Below are 18,222 nucleotides of genomic sequence, written 5' to 3' on the forward strand. Positions count from 1 at the left end.
AGAGTGCTCCGGCACCACCCGGCTGCTGAGTGCCCGCTCTGGCAGCACGAGGAGCAGCGAACAGAGCGCAACATCCGAATTTCTGCAGGCAGGAAACAAGCCTACGTGATGCTGGTAGCGGTAATAATAAACTGGCAGAGGAAAGCAGAACAGACTAATCAAAACTTCTGACTCAGAAATTTCCTAAACACTTCCAGTTTCTTATTTCAGGCTCACAAGGAGTGTTTCTCCCATTCCAAAGAAATAATATGTTCTACTCAGTTTAAACTCTCCCCAAATCCGCACCTGTTGTGACACTCTAGGAAGTCATTTGCTCCTTACTACTGGGGATTTGAATTGCTGCCTGATGAGCTTAGATTTAGAATCGGGTACGGAAATGGATTCATTCAAGTTCCCTGCTGTATCCTCTCAGCATAAATTATCAGGCAGGAAGAACAAAACCAAAACCAAAGGTAGTAGCTCAGCATTTCGACCGAGCAACCCGAAGACGACGTGTGAGTTTTCCGGCCACAGGACGGCGAGGTGCCCCCGCTCTGCCCGGCCCCCCCGGCAGCACACGTGCACACAACTTCTGCAGAGCAGCCTCCGCTCGCTTCCCAACTGGCAGGAGCATCCCTCGGGGGACAAGTCTTTAAAGCTCCGCACTCTTTAAAATTCAACCAGCCAGCAGGTCTATAGACTGGTGTATAAACAGTATAGACAAAAAAAAAAAAAAATCCTCTCTCAGCTTATGTCAGTGACAAAGCAGCTCAGCAGTTGACTGCTTTTCCCCTGACAGTGTAAGCCGGGTTTACACAGATCAATGGATGGAAGTCCTACCTCGCTTCCAGGGCTCCGTTTTCTCCCTTAATTACAGGTGCTATTTAGATTTTTTAAAATGGAAGATAACAAGACGTCCCCAAGATGCTTCTAGACAAGTTTAAAATGCGAGTGATTGTTATATACACATCCACATACACAGCCACTAATAGTGTGCAATTAAAGTCAATATTTTCGGTAACCTCTTTATTGAATAAAATTTGAGCTCTGCTTCCTAATGGGTCACCCCTTTCACAGATCCATAGCCTGGCCAGGACTTCCACTTGAGTCAAAGCACACATCCTCAGAAAAAGAATAATGCATTTATTGTCCTTCATATTAAAAGCTTCATAAAAGCATGTGTTTATTCCTGAAAACAAAAGGTTGTACAAGTCTCCAGAAAGCAAACCATCCTTCATTCACATGGCTCATGATTGTTTCCACTTTTGGCTCACACAGAATTAGAGCATTCAGAAAAAAAAAATGGTCACTGTTTCAGAAAGGAAAGAAATTATGTACAGGACAAAAAAGAGAAAGATGCTGGAAAAAAAGCAAGTTAAAGAATATATATTTGCTTTGAAACTCTGAATAAACACATGCAGTTGCATATACAATTGCATTTAATTGCCAAGTCACAGGATAACCATCTCGTTCCATACACAAACTCCAGTGGAAAATAAAATCACAAAATTATTATCGTATGAACTACGGCATGCTGCTTCCCTCTAGCATTTAAGAAAAATATTTCTTCTATAGCATAGCAGTAGAAAATTGCCCTCTCACAGGTTCATGGCCCAGTGGGTTAATTAATTCACTTGCACCAATTGCACTACACAGCTCCAGCCTGGCCTGGTCACGCTCACTAGTTCTGCACAGAGATAATATTACAGATGCTTAAAAAGTAAGAATTATTTAGCGTTCCTTGATCATTTCTATATCCATACAGCTAATTCTTACCAGCTTTGACATATATTATGGAGTCAGCATATTTAAAGCATCTCCACATAGGTATAAGGGTTTTTTCACTTTAACTTACGCCCCTCAACAGGTTACTTTTTTCTTTTAAGGTAGATAAAGGCTGATGACTTGATGAATCCACAGAAGTTAATTGATCTCTTGATACTAAGTAGCATAAGTTTAACCTGATTAATATCTAAGGTTAGAAGGATGTGGAACTATTCCCCCTAGTATTTTTTTTTCTTATAGTGTTCTGCAGTTTACATTTAAGTGAACAGGAAAAAGAACCGCGAGTCCTGTAACCTTCCAACTGTATCTGTGCCATAAGACTGATGCCCAAGTAAGCAGGTAAATTCGCACCTAGGTCAGCTCTACCTAGGAACCAGCATCTCTCGGGAAATGAACAGCCTCACCCTAAGACACAGTCACACCGCATCCATTCCAGAGACGTGTCAGCACACCCAGGAAGACATGGCCTAAATGGAACAGGTGGTAAGCAAGATAATTTGCATTATTTAACTACATTATCCTGACCAGGTTACCAAAATCATTCATATAACTAGTGGCCAAATGACTATTTATTTATCATTATCTCTTCATTCTGTTTTGAGCCAAGGAAATATGAACTATAAGACAAATAAATAGTCATCCTCCCAGACAGAAAACGTTTTGCAACTTTTCTGCAATATCTTTATTTCTTCAACCTTTTTGTTCCTAGTTTTTTTTTTTTATCTCTTTTTTACTTCTCTACCTAATTTTTGTGAAGACCCTTCTACACCCTCACTGAAAGGGGAAATTCTCTTTTTTGCCAGTTTTATCTTTCTTTTACTCACGTTAATAAACATTTTCTTCTTTTCCATCTTGTTGACAAAAGCTACTTGCTATTCTACCTTACTACTTGTATTTCATCTAATTGTCCTTATAAAACTCTTATTTTCTTCCTCCCAGAACTTCCTCTCGCTACTCACCTCTCTAAATGCCTTCTGTTGAAACACAAGAATGAAGCTCTCTCTTTTGGCTCTCTCACCAGTTTCCCATACTCAAATCTGCACGTCCAGCTCCTAGTGTCCTCTTGTCTTCACTCAACCTAACTTACTCTTCTCTGGGACTTTTTTTCACCATTTCGTACCATAGTTTTCAGTTACCTTACTTCAGTTTAAACATGCAAACAAGAGATCTACTTGAGATTTACGATTGTCATGACAGGTATTTCTGACTGAAAGCAGTCACTTAAGTGGGTATATTCAAATGCTTTAAGTTAAGCACAGATTTAGATTGATTCTTAAATCAAAGCCAGACCGCTTAGCATCTTGCAGTGTTGAGCCCTTCATCATTATGGCTCTACTACGGTGAAATTCTAATGCTGCTCCATAAAACAGTCCATGAAAAGGCAAGCTGCTCTGTCCTCACCACTGACTTTTCCTTTTCCTTTCTCTGAAGCTGCACACACCCACAGCAGGGACCCCTGTGAAGCTAGCAGCAGCAGTTATATTTCAAAGACTTAGCTGTTACCTCTGGTAAAAATCTCATCAGAAAATTGTAGCTACGATAAAAAAAGGCCCAAATGGTTTGAATAACCAAAAAAAAAAAATAATCTTAGATTACATTCACAGAAATCCAAAGGTCTAAAGTATGGAAGTCATTATCAGGTCTCCATAACTATTTTTAACCTCTATGTGCCTTTCTCCGAAGTGCATCATTCTGCAATTATCCAGTAATTCTGTAGGGTAAAAAAAAAATCATCAGCTGCTTTCTGAACACTTCTTACTCACACAAGCAAAGAATATACAAATCAAATGCAAATGGTTTAGGGTAGAGATGCAGTTCTTTTGAGAAATAAATGAAAGATGTACCTTAAGGCTACAGCACTTCATTGTTGCAAGAAATTAAATGGCTTTGTTTTGTTTTTTTGAAACCATAATACTATAAAGCTCAGGAATAGCCAGTTTGAAGCAATTTAGTTACCATTTTCACGTTTCTAGTCACCTAACTCAATCCCAACACATTTGACCTGTATGAGACTTGACTTGGTTTTGGAGTATCCCTCACTTTAAGAGAAAAGAGCACATGTACTAATTAACCCCAGGTACTTCAAACGGCATTATCAAGCTCATTATCCTGAAAGATTGAAGAATAAGGCTTCCTAAACAAACTGAAGTGAGTTTAAAAATTCAAAGATTTTTACTAAGTTACAAAATCTTGGACTCTCCATTTGTCTAATTGCTCCTGAATCTTATCCCATAACCAGTTTAAAATAAATCATATTTCACTGTCCACTGTAGCATCCGGAGACCCCAAGTTCACTTCAAACAACAGGCTCAATTAAATATAACAGGATAGTCAAGAAAATAAAAACTTCAGCACAGGTTAACTTACTCACTAAAGAAAACCCTTAACTCTCCCAGAACTCAAAATAAAAACACAAAAACGGACAATATTATTCTTCTCAAAGGAAGTTCCTATTAGAATAAGCAAGATTGAAATGTTACCATGTACCCCTCTTACTTGTGAAGCATACAGAGCAAGAGAAATAATACTTCTCCATCCAGACCTAGCAAGCATATAATACTTGTATGTCACGCATCAATAAACAGTATCCACTTACTTCCCATATTCGTGTCAGAGAGACTGTTATTCCCAAGGCAATATCAGAGATCTGGGAGAAAGAGGAAATATGCTCTTCCATCTCTACTCTTGAGATTCCTATGGGGGCAGTATTTAACTTTCCAGATAGCAGATCTTAAAGTTAGTTCACTGCATTTTGTATGAAAAAGACAAGAGGATGACAGAAAATTTTCTATCATCATGTGGTATGGAAAATTAAGAGTGACTTTTTATTAATATACACTTTCAATTACAGCATCTCAAACATTATCTGGAAACTCAATGGAGAAGTTGTCTTATCCAGAAGTAATGTAGACAATACTTTCGAAATCCAAACATAAGGTACAAGTCTTTGAAGACCATTTCACCAGCCATCTGTATTTCCACGCAGAGGACAGCAACATGTTTGACTCAATTTGTCTTAAGATCCACCACTGCTTACACCACCAGTTAAGATGCATATTTGTCAGCAACACTGAGAACCTCCTGCACATCCTGTTCAGACGCTGTTTACTCCAGTGGTGAAAAAGTAACCACCATAGAACAAATCACACAGTAAAATTAGTTATTTATTTGTTCTATACCCATTAGGTTTTTTTATTTCATCTTGGAATACTCTGACATCTCAGGCTAAAAATGAACCTATTTTCTACATATCCAACTCTACCTATTCAATACATCACCTTAAAGTTTGCAGTCTCAAAAATGTCTGCAAAACAATATCAAACGTACTTCACTCCCAGGTCAAAAGACTGCTATTTCCAAGATTTTCTTCTCATTCACCAAGGAAACCAAACAAAACAAAAACTCCAAGAGTACGCTACAATAGCAGCTACATGTCCATAAAAATAAAATATACTGAATAAATCATAAGGTTTCAAGTGTGACGCACAGTATTTGTGACACTTGATACATTTCAGATTCATTTCGATTCCAAACTTAAATATATTTTTTCCTCCATGATTTCTAGTTTTTCACTGGAGACTTCAAACCATATATGGTACTAGATGTAGAAGAAACAAACAAAAAACAACTGCATTTTTGATGGGAAGTAGTAAGGCAGAAGATACAACACTCAGTAGCTAGGAAACCTGAATAAAGAGTCAGATATGGGAAGAGATGATTCTTTTTGAAGCAAAAGGGAGAAAATATAAAAGAGTTTACTTTATAAATTAGATAATACTTTCTATATGTGCATGGCACCATGCTGTTTTCTTAATACAGATGATCAGTGGCTGTCAAATTTTGGATAGACAACCAACAAACAATTTTGATAACTACCCACATTCTTTCAAGTCTCCTCTTAGCATCTTCAGTAAAAAGTTTGGATTCTTCCAGAAAACATCTGTTTTTTGCAGGCTCATAGGTTAAAACCAAAAACAAAACCATCTTGTTTGAAATATCACTTTATGCTTTTAGAGTCCTTCACTTTTCTAACCATGTAATGTAAATCTTCACCAAGGAACATTTCATAAGGAAGCAAACGTTATGACTACAACAGACAAATTGGGCATGGCAGCCTGAACGTGACATACTAAATTGCTCTTTTTTTCTGAACTAAATTCAAACTATAATAAGCACTGTGTTAGTTACCTAAAGGACAAAATGAGTCTTGAGGCAGAAAGAAGGTGAGCAGTAATCTCTGTAGGCAGTAAGGTATCATTCCTTGCCTAGACTAGAAAGCTTCTACTCAAAGACTGCTCTGCCCAAGTAGCTACCTACTGCTGATGTGCACAGAGGGGTCCGCACCAGAGCTGCAGATGGGCAATATGCAAGAACTGGCCTGCTGAGGCTGGGGAGTGAAACTGTCTTACAATACCAGGTGATGTTCTTCCAGGATCAAAAAACCTTCCACCATTTTTTATTTTCATAAAAATATTCGTGCTGTGATGAAATCCTAAGTTTGCAGGCAACTCAGAAACTTACAAGTTGTTAATATAAATGAAGCATTACCCAAGTTAATGAACAATTTGGGTGTCACACCATGAGAAAATATCTGTAGTAGAGCGACATATAGAGATAAATGAGGTGAGATGGTCCAAAAGCTAACACTTGAGTGGGCTCCCCACCTCTAAATTTATAGCACGATGGGGGAGCACACTGGCTTGCACGCCTGTGTCAGTAGCAGGGGAAGTAGGTGAACCACATTACAGTGTAAAGGGTAGTGAAACCAATTACGTATGTGGGCTGAATTTGTTGAGCTAAATGAATCTACAGACAAAAGAAAAGGAACTGAGAAAGGAAATCAGTTTCTAAGGAACCTGCTGCAATTACAGTTTCATAATTACAATTATTTGCAACGTTTTTATAAAGGAAACCTATGCCTCATTTTACAGGCAGCACAGGCCAAATTCTAAGCTTTACTATAAAACAGCTCAATGAGAATCACTTACAGCAATACAATATGACTGGAATAAAAAGCGTTATTCAGTTATATCTGAATTCAAGAACTCAGATATTACTGACAGGACTGAAACACAGAAAAGAGATGGAACAACTGCAAGACCACCAAAGAGCAAGAGGGAAGAAGCAAACAAGTATAATTTTAAAACTGTGCCTTGTCCCTTGTAGCACCAGATACAGACAGACGTCTACCACACAGAAACAAAGGCAACAGACACACAATTACATACATTTTTCCTCAAGGAAATAGGCAACACACGTTCACTTCACCTATGGCTGAGCCTGTCAGGACCATTTGGCCCCCTACAAGTGCATCTCCGCTAGAGATTATTTTGCAACAATTTCAGGTTGGTATTTTGGCATGTGCATGTCCGTCAGCCACTTCAGCACCAAGTGATCAGATCAACCAAGACCTGCTGCAGCAGAAGCCAGCCTCAGGCAGCTCGGAGGAGAGGGAGGCAGTCCCAGCAGCAGGCCAGGACACACAGGCCGCCATGTGCAGCCGCACCGTCAGCTGCATCCCTTATGTCCCAAATGAAACTGCCCAAGAGCAGGGAACAAACTCACTAGCAAAACACAAATATTCACCACACAGAAATTAACCAAGACCTCGTTCCTACTGCAGGATCTCTCTATAAATTGAAAGAGGCCTTCCCTCTTCCTTACTTTACCTAATCTGACATTTGAGAACTGGGCCTGCACCGGCGCAGTGTGTTCTCTCGTGGAGTGGCCATCAGCAGGTACTGCAGGACAAGGGGCAGAGCTAAGCACGCGCTGTAACTTCAGAGACATGACTGCTTCTCAGATGTGGATCTTCAGTTACCGACTGTACTTCTACTACTCATTGTAGTTACAGGCTGACTCACAAAACACAGAAATTCAGCTGAGAAGAAAATAAAGATTTTACTGTTCTAGGTGCAGTAGTTCGCAAAGCCTTGAAAATGTATACAGAAGTAACGAGTGCCAGAAATTATCGTATTCTGATGGATTACTCTATTTCCTGTCCTGATCACCTGCCTGGAGCTACTTCAACTTCACTTATTCCTTGCCCAAGGTCCCAAACCACACAGTCCGGGCCCCTGCAGCTGCTGCCCTCTGACCACGCTCCCCTTGATCCTGCTGCAGGCAAAGCCCGCTGCCTCTGCAGGTCCCAATGTGTCTGACCAGCAGCTTTCTTTGGGACCAGAGTGCCCTAGAATCTCATCATGCTTAGGTTATGATCTTTGACCCCAGACACTTACCTAATGTAAGAACAATGTAAACGGAAGTTATTTCATTTAACAAAAAAATAAACTGATTATTTGAGGTGACACTTTGAGAGTCAAGAACCAAACACCGGATTCAAGAATATTATATCCGGTACCTAAAATAAAAAACAAACCGAGCTTGCTAGGATATTCCTCAAAGAACAGCAGTAAGCTTGAGACAAAAAAGCAATGCTGAATGTAAAACAAAGGCAACATAAGGATAGCTAAAATGGATTGGGGGAGCTAAGCAAGTAAATGGGAAAGTATAAGGAGGCACAGAATACAGAATAAGGTGACGTTAGACTGGAATATTCTGAGGGCAACTGAGGTCAATCAACAACGGCATCACACATGACAATTTGGCAGTCTTTCTGGAAGATGTTCCAAATGATTGTCATCACTGTTTCAATCATCAATTAATTTTTTCTTCTTTGGTTTGGCACATCACTGAAGACTGCAAGAATAAGCCAAATCCCTAACAGTTATTTTCGATGGGCCGATACAGTATATCCGAAGGACAGTCAAATATTAATAATGTACTTATTTGAACAAACAGAGAAAATATTTTTATAAAATTCAGTCCCCCAAAATCACAGCTGTATGACAAAAAAAATGGCTAACATGCATACAGTCTATTAAAATGCACATAATTTGACTCAAAATGAAAACATATCTAACAAGTAATTCCATTCATCTGGCCCTTTTTCACCCAGCCTTAAGATATACAAATGCATGCCTTTTCACCAGAACACAGCAGCTGGGAATGAAAAGGAAAGCATTCAAATGATCATTTTCACATCATATTCCATCGTCTTTTCACCAGCTTCTCCCCAGTCTTTCTTTGAGTCCCATTCTGTTACAAGAGAGCTGCTTTTTAGATCAATTCATATTTCCATAATCCACACTGCTGTTTCTCCCTCTCCTCCCCAGGGTGGACTAACCCCTGCATCCAGAACTATAGCTTACAACTGTCATTAAGACCTATAACAATAACAAGATAACAAAAGAGCTGGTAGAGGTGCAGCTAGCCAGTACCATATGCTGATCAACATTTTTAACTTAAAAGCACTATAAAACAAAACTGCTGCAATCCTGAAAACAAGTATAATTGAAGTTGCCACCTGTTCTCCGAATTTCAAGAAAGTTCAAGTTTTCAGTATTGGGCTTTTACGCTTCTAAAAATGAAAGTGTCAAAGTAAAGATTTATTCTATCTGTTGGGATGAATAAAAAGTCACTGAGAATGCATCTTGGAGCATTTACCTCTTGAGAGATGTTGGAGTCTCAGCAATCCCAGCATGTCTAGGTGAGTAGTTATTCCATAGAATATTTACCAGAACAGGACAGATCACCTCTGTTCGAACAGTGCAGTTTAGAAACTCACTTGTATTTATAACTACACCTTAAAACATTTTTCTGCTGGTAGTCTATCAACTGTGATTTGCATATATGGAAAGCGTTGCTACCATACAGACACAATATTCTTCAATAAGAACAAGGCACATTTCGAACATAAAAAGCCCTGAAGATTCAGGAAATCACAGGAAACTATCTTAGCCTGACAGAGCTTACTTGCAATGCACAGAGTTGCCATCAGCTCAGTTAATCATTTTCCTGAAAGTTACACAGGGATTCAAGTTCCTAAATATCCTTAAATAAACAATAGCATGTAACATTTAGACCAAAATACTTTTGAAAAGAAGCAATTGATTAGATTGATTAGCATTTGGATACACTGGCAGGAGAAAGGAGGAATCAAACCTATTAATACACAAACAACAAAATCCTAAAACCCTTTTTAGGATTTACTAATAAAAAAATAAAAATAAATTGAATTAAAAAAAAAAGAGCAAGCAGCAAGTACCTATCTAATTAACATAAACATTTGAAACATGTATTTAATGCCTCATCAGAATAACAGAACAAAGCCATCAAATGCAGAAAGACGGTGAGCTGCATCCCCTAACAGCATGCCTGCAGCCTTGAAAAGAATGTAAACAGCCTCGTACCTTCTGGGTTCATGCTGTTCTCTTAGGAGAGCACAGAGGAACACAAAATCATTACAACTGGCTTCCAAACATTATTTTGACCCAGACAAGAGACTTTAGCAGGCTTCTTGATTTTTTATTTTTATTTTTTTAATAAAACCTATGGTATTCTTTAAGTCTTTAAAAGAAGTATATAATCTTGTTCATATTGACTTTATTTATATAATTGCTGCTATCTTCCGTGCAATTAAGAACTCAGCCCTGCAAGGAATTTAGCACTTGGGCTCCCATCAGCCATTCATTTAAACTAGGCTTAGCTTTCAGTAGTTAATGCATACATTCAAAGGAAAGTGTGAGACCAGTGCTCTGCTGAGGGAAGGCTAACATTTTGTTACTACACAAGATTTAGCCTTAAACAACTGGTATCTACAGACATGCATGTATATACATTTGTATATAAATATAATTTGTGTATGAAACTGATAGATTTGCATGTGTATAAACTTAAATATCTGGCTTCAGTAGTTGGCTTACCACAGAGTAAGGACTGAGGTTTATTGCTCCCAGTTCAGCAGTGACTTTTTAACTTTGTAGCACATCATGTACTACATTGAAAATAAAACCCAGAAAACATGATATAAAATATGAGATAACAACATGAGAAATGTTAGTGTAACTTCATGGAGAAGAAGAGATGCCGCACATGGGATGCCATATTCCTTATGCATTACTCATTTGCAGGGTATGAGAAAAGTGTGACAAAAAGGCAGGTTTAGTCTGCATACCTAAGAAAGCAGAGGGTGAGAGAAGAAAAGGAAAAAAATCTGCAATGCAATCAACAGTCTAATGCAGCCACTCAATTCTTTTTTAATCCGTAATTTTAGTCCACCAGCCCTAGTCATATCTCCTATTACTAAGGTGGGTTCTGGTTTCCTGCCATATTAGCTATTTGCATCATCTTTCTAGGTGTGATGTTTTTCACTAGCAGAGAAGCAGCAGACCAAGGGAAGAAATTGTGTGACTGTAAAGACAGAAGAATAAAAATCCATCCAGTGAATCAGTTTCTCAGTACATCATATACTGATTCTAGGACTTACTGCAGATGGAAATCAATTTTGGCCAGTAACTAGCCAGATTAAAAAGCTACTGAATTCTTACACAGCTATATTCAGAATAGCCACTGCTGTTAAGAAATATCAGACTTCAAATGCCTCAAAGGTTAAGGCAACACAGGGGTTAGGATGAAGCCTAGTGTAGAGGGAAGAAAAACCCTGGCATAAAGACTTCCCTCAATCCTTGTCCCATCTCCCATCTTTCACAAATATAAACATTAAAATAAATAAATAAATAAATAAATAAATAAAGCTTGAAAAATCTCACGTCTCTCATATACGATATCAGATATCTCACAATCTCACATGGTAATAGTGAACTGAATTTGTGATTACAGTGCAGTGCATACACATACAAACTGCCCTTGTAAAGGATCGGTCCCTGCTGATGGCTGCAGCCCCAGCTGCACACGCGTTACCTACCAGAAACCTGCACTGCCCCTGGAAGAGACACTGGCACCTTCTGGCACTGCCAGCACCCTCCTGCCATCCTTTCCTCATGCCAGAACTAGCTCCTTTCCCAGGAACACTTCAGCTGGATGAAGTTACTGGGATCCTGAACACTTTTATTTGAAGAAGAGCTACAAACAGAGGACTGCAGGTGTCTAGACACATCTGCCATCAACAGGGCTTCTGCCATCGCCAAGAGAACACAGCCAGCATTTATAGATGTTGGGTGGGATTGAGAAGTTACGCTGTTTTAAAAACACATTCTGTTTTTAAACATCATGAAGTATTTCATTTTGGAAGCAAAGGTTTTGTTTGTTTGTTTCAATTTGCTTTGCTTCTCTAAAGCACTTGAAAATACTTGATTTCTAAGAACTACTAGTTTTTTTCTTCCATAAATTACAGGGTTATAATTTTCGCTATATAGGGTTTCTTCTGGAAATCAGCTTGTAAGGCTGAAACTAAACTCCAATGTAACCAGTCTGAATAAACAAAAGAGGAATTTCAAGATGAATACACACATCTTATCATAAAAATTTCATTGAGCCCAAGGGGAGTTCTGAATACACTACAAGATAGAGCCTGTAGGCATACATATTCAAAATATATTTTAAATATAAAATATTCCATTAAATGGCTGCAACCAACTCCTCATCCCGATGTGTGCTTCTGAGGATAACTGTTCAAACTGAAGACTTGTATATGCTTAAATCCAGAACCCTCAAATGCTTCCTGCAGTGATTGCTCAGAATTGCTTCAACATTGCCAAAGTTGTGCTCACAGCCTTAATGCCAGTATAACAGTAACTTGTGACTCTATGGTTCTTTCAGCTGTTAGAGTACAACTATTTGTCGAGATGTACTACACACTGGCTGCAAGAATAAGACAGAGGTATAGGAGTAAGCAAGCATTGGAAACTTCAGGCATACTGAGAGGAAGAACGTGAGAAAGAGGAGGGATATATCAAAATAGCCTAGACAAGTTTTCTTTGCATTGTGAAAGCAACAAAAAGGTGACATGATAAACTGCAGAAAAATTCAGGAAGAGAGGAAAATATTTTGCCCGCTGTTATCACATCGCTGTGAAAACAGACAGCCCTTGGATTTTAGGAAAGATGATTCCTTGGGATACATCCAAAAACTAACTCACACGTTTTACATTTAAAATAGAAATGACTGGAAAATAGGATAGAGGAAAACAGGATAGAGAACATTTAAAATAATAATAATAATAATTTCCCAAACAGACGTTCATTTAAAATAACCTTGGTAGTTTTTGCGAGAGCTCACTAGGAAAAAAAAAAAAAAAAAAAAGAAAAAAAAAAGGGTGGATCTGGTAGATATACAGATCTTCAGCCCAAACTTACAGAGTTCAACATGCGTACACATACACATGTGCACAGAAGGCTTCCACAGCCTGCGCTCAAGCATTTGGCTCAAAAGTTTGCTGTAGAAGCTGCTATATATTCTGCTCAAATCCAGTGAGCCCAAAAGGAAAATTTCCTTTGCAAGGAAGAGGATTAAAACATACTGTTTTCCAGGAACAGAAGCAATTTACCTGAAATATTAGATTCCCTATACCACCGAGATAAGTGCAGGTTTTTCAGAGCCTGAAGGCAGATCACTGCCTGAGGACTCTTGTTGTTTCCTTTTTTTTTTTTTTCAGATTAGGTATGTCTATTGCATCTTTATATGATTCCCTTCCAGTCTTCAGTGGGCTTCACCTTCTAATCATGTTTCTACACCAGCTGTTCTTTGAATAACCTTCGACTCACTGCATAAGCTCCCATTTTTCTTCATACATAATTTCTCTTTTTCTTTTTTCCTTTTTTTAAGATCAAGTCTTATGAAGTCTTATGAAAAAGAAAAAGAACAAAACACACCAGAAAAGAAGAATTTAAATCATAATGAAGATGATCATCTTGCAGATTAGAAAATTATCAAAACTTGCTGGATGTTGAGCTAAGAACATATAACAGCATACTTTCCTCATATTCCATTTATCACCATCTTATAAGCTGCACGTTTGACTGATGTTATTCCCTAACCAGACATTCTACCTTCTATGTTTGTATATTTATTCCTTTCATCATGAATCACCTTACTGCTGTCTTTATAGAATCTTGTATTATTGATTTTAAAAGAAAAAGAAATCAGGATCTAGTGTACAAAACTATTTCTAGATCATCTACTGTGAGGATATTACCAATGCAGAATATGTTGGACTCATTATCGGTCTAAAAAGAAGAGCAAAGACAGAAACATTTATTCTGCAAAGTGTTTTTATGCGTTTTCTTTTTGAAAATTAAAATCTTTCAATTGAAGAAACTCATCCACAAGTTGCTGAAACAATAATACCTAAGTTTCATTGTTTTTATTATTAATAATTTAGTAGAAGTAGTTTAAGAAAAAAATACTACAAAAATAACAATTAACAGCTCCGCCGATACTGTAAGCAGTGAAATAATCTGTCAGCCTTGTATGTGTAAACTTTCTTTTGAGGATTAATTATAGATTAAAAACTAAGGTTTTCATGATATCAAATTCAGTAAGTTTGGGCATTATCTCTTGTGAGTGTCTAACAATTTTTTTTGCCCCAAGCAAATAACTAGAGTAGCTCTAGAATAATATTACAGAAATACACAAAATTGTGCATTGTAAAAGACCAAAGGAATGGAATGCAAAGGTTCTGACATTAAAAGGACATACAAAACCTTTCAAAGCTCTTCATCTGTTTTGATTTTTTTGATACAATTTATAACATTTGGCTTCCTGAGATGAATAGCAAAGTTTTGTTTACAAATTTTCCATGTTTTCAATTCTGAAACAGATAAAAGCCCAACACTTTCAACAGAAACAATTTATAAAACAAGCAATTTACAAAACAGGGTGATACAGTGAATCAGTATTATATATAGTGCTCAGAATCTACTATTGCATATTCCTGTCACAAATGCATCTAATCACCAAGCCACCAGTTGGGTGAAGACTTCCTTACTGCTATCATTAGCATCTGCCTTTCTATAGCTGAATAGGGGAACACTTTTTTTTTTTTTTTTAATCATTATTCTAACATAAAAAAAAGTTCAATCTCATGTTTCCAACCTGGTCTCCAAAGTCCTCCGGGAACTTCCACAGTACCACTGGATCTGTAAATAATTGACAGACAGCATTAATCAGAGGCAAAGGAACAGAGTATTACAGTCAGAGTACATTAATATTAAAGAGAGGGTCAGCTTAGCTTCAAGCTTTGAGGCAAGTACAAAAATGTATCTAAAAAAACTGAGGAAGATACTGGATTATTAAAAAGACATTTCATATTTATGAAACCCTGTTTATTGTTTTACATACCATAGGTTATAATGTACTGAACTATTTTCACATTTAACTCTTCTTTTTGACCTGAGTACTTAATTTCTTAAGCATGTACTCAATTTTCACATTTTAATTTAATTAAGAAATAATAAAATATAAAACCTCTTTTCATTTTAGGAAAAAAAAATATCGCAATATGAACTGATACAAAGGGGAAAACAAAAAAAAGATCTCTATGAGGTAGAGAAGAGGGTCATTTGTAATTTTAAAAAGAGTACCAATATAACCAATACTCCCAAGGAAGAGATTGAAGAGATAAATCGGAATATTTTTCTGTTTGGAGCCATTTAAAGTCGGCATTTTCATTATATCTGAAACCTTTCATTAGCCTATTATATTTTGAATATTTCTTGTTATTATTATCAAAAACCAATCAATATCAATCAGATTATCAAACCAATCTGTTGTTATTTAGGCTATGCATTAATCTACAAATAATATTATTGTGAATGTATCTAATACAATGATCTGAACCACAACATCTCAACAAAAACTGATTTATATTCTTTATCCTCCCAAAGCATTTAATATCATACAACACAATATATTCCCTGGGTTATCTTGTTTAACCTGTATCACAAATACTCACAAATTCACATAATTTTGATCAGCAGAACTGTTTGCTCACAAGCTAAGAGTGACATTACCTGTCTTCCTAAAAGTGAAACCCAAGTCATGTCAAAACCTGGACAAGAGCATGAGTTCCCCAGTTCCCAGGCATGCCCTAGCCCAAGCCAGGCAAGCACTCCGGGCACTCACTACACTGCAGACGACAGCTCCAGGTGCCCGGGGGCAGGAAAACTGACAAAGCTGCTCGTAAGAGCCAGGGGAAGCTGCCTGATGAGAACTGCAACCTTTTGGCTACCTCGGGAGTTGCTGGGATTCCTGTCTTCGGAAGAGCCAAGGTCTGTGAAACATTTGGATTTCCATTTCTCACATCTAGAGCTAACACTGCCTGATAAATCAGAAACGTCCTTCCTATTGCTGTGCTGTACATCAGAACTGGAGACTCCTCCACTTCTGGCAAAGCACAGAGGTTTCTACCCTTCTTCATCTTCCCACATATGGTTGCTGCTGCAAATTGAAGCTTTCAAGGAGAAACATCCTTGATGGTATTTTCATTCCCAGTTGCTGATCTCAAATTCTCCTATCCTACATGCAGCTGCTGTGCCTGCGTTTGCCACTGGACAGCTCACAAGAAGCTGAAGACTGAAGCAAGCACCCCTCCTTCACGCTGGTCCAGGTGTTAAACAAATGGTCAAAAATGTTCTTTGAACATGCTGCAAAGCTTAATTTGACAATCAACTCAACCTAATTTAGACTGAATTTTGATTAAATTTAATTTATTTTGGAAAAAAAAAAAAAGCCTTTTGTAATAAATAATCAAATAACCCTATTTTGCTCCTAAGAACATTTGGGGAGGCTTCCACAGCTGTTTGTTTTTTTTTTTTTATGAAAATTTATATATTTTGCACAAAGAATCTTCCTTCACCTACCAAGGGGAATGAGAACTTCTGGAAGCAGATAGAAAAGGAGAGAAGTGAGAAGAGCACTCAGGCTAAAAGTACACTAAAGGACCTACTAAGTACAGTTATCACTTAAAGCAGAAAAGGTTTTTCCCTACTTTTTGTGTACGTAAGTCACAGACATGTCTGTGTAGTGAGCAGACTGAGGGTCTCAGTGCCTGTGCTGTTAGTGATCTCATTTTTATACTGATTTAGCACCATGCAACGGGAAATTATTACAGGTAAACAGTGATCCCCAATAAACTGAAGGAACAGCAAACGCCTTCACAGATAAATTCTGCACGGTAAGTAATTCAGAAAATACTTGCTAAGAAGCTGTTCTGCAGAATCAAAAATAACATATTTAAAATGCTTGCAAATCCAAGGCCATACATCCACTAACAGTTCAATACTGAATTTCTCTGCAGATGAGCCATCCCACAGCACTCCTCCCACCAGCTCTTTGCAAACCGCACCAGGGAACCCACCAAGTTCACACCAGCCATTTGGGCTTTTTCAGGTCTGCATCAACTAGACCAGTTCCCCAAAAACCTCAGTTTGGGACCAGAAGGAGGAAGGAAAAGTGGGGGACAGGGCATTACAGGGGGAAGAGAGCAGGCCAGCTTCACCGGGCAGCAGCACTGCCTCACACCTTTGCAATCCAAGCTGGTTATTAGCGAGTCCCACTCCTTACTGCTCATCCCTTCTGCCCCGTTCTTGCTCTATCACCTACAGGTTCTTCTGTCGAAGAGCTCAGAGCTATTTTCTGTCAATAGGTGAGCTGATCATCTCGCAGTAAGCACGACTGGCAATGTCAGTCTTAAGCTCTCATTTTCTTAGACATGAAACAGATCGGCTTGGCAGATGCTAACTGCATTTACATAATGAACAGTTAGTTATTGAATAGTTTAGCGACATGTAACAAAATCAAAGGGGGTTGTGTGGGTTTTTTGATGCTTTCAATTTGTATAATAGTTATTGCATAAACTTCTAAATCTACAAGAAATTTTCCAATTACTTTCTTTCACCGTTCTTCGTGGAAGTGTAACATCAGTCTTCAGAAAAGGAAGTCAATTGCAAAAGCGAAACCTCTAAGGTTAATTTTAAAATATCACAGTAAGGAACAAAGCACAATCTCAGAATTAAGCAAAACTTGGATCTAAGCACCTTTTCTTTTTTTGGTCAGAAAATGAATAATGCCTTGGAACAAATCGACCAGCATCTCACTGGAGCACCCTCTACCTCCTGGCAATGACATACATACCTCCCGTTAACTTCTTTCAGTGCCCTCCCTTGCTAGCAGACACAAAACCTGCAGCCAGAACCTACTGTCCTTCTCCTTTTACTATCTACACTTCATATAAGGTACTGCTCCCTGGTACTGCCCTAGTCCCACCTAAAATAATAAAAACAAGAACCTTGAAGGAAATTCCACTTCACTGAACTGCAGGTGTAACATTTGTTTTCATTCTCTTTGTTTTTCTTTGGCTTTAAGGCAAGAAGGCATAATACATTATGAGAAGGCAATTAAATTCATGTAACCTAAACCAGGGAGAACGATGCTCTGAGTACTCCCTCCTGAAAGCCCAAAATAGTCAACAATCAAGCAAATATTCCTAACTAAAATCAAAAAGACACTCAGTGCTACACATACAGGAAAAAAATATACTCTAAGACTTTACCATCTGCCCTGAGCTGGGTTTTGCTGTCGTTATTAATGGATTATTAAAGTGGCTATTTGAGTAGGTACTTGCAACACTTCTATTAAGTAAAAAAATCTGATGCGACT

The 18,222-nt window shown here is 38.0% G+C and overlaps 1 protein-coding gene across 4 annotated transcripts in view; it reads right to left on the reverse strand.

Annotated features, from left to right (window-relative positions):
• DENND1B (DENN domain containing 1B) overlaps positions 1-18,222 on the reverse strand; it is a 188,316-nt gene that overhangs the window by 102,886 nt on the left and 67,208 nt on the right. For all 4 annotated transcript variants that reach the window (XM_068689753.1, XM_068689754.1, XM_068689752.1 and 1 more), the window contains exon 3: positions 14,659-14,702. In XM_068689753.1, the coding sequence (XP_068545854.1) occupies positions 14,659-14,702 (44 nt within the window). The remainder of the gene's footprint in view (positions 1-14,658; positions 14,703-18,222) is intronic.

The sequence above is a fragment of the Anas acuta genome, chromosome 8 (genome assembly GCF_963932015.1).
Source record: "Anas acuta chromosome 8, bAnaAcu1.1, whole genome shotgun sequence".
Lineage (NCBI taxonomy): Eukaryota > Metazoa > Chordata > Aves > Anseriformes > Anatidae > Anas > Anas acuta.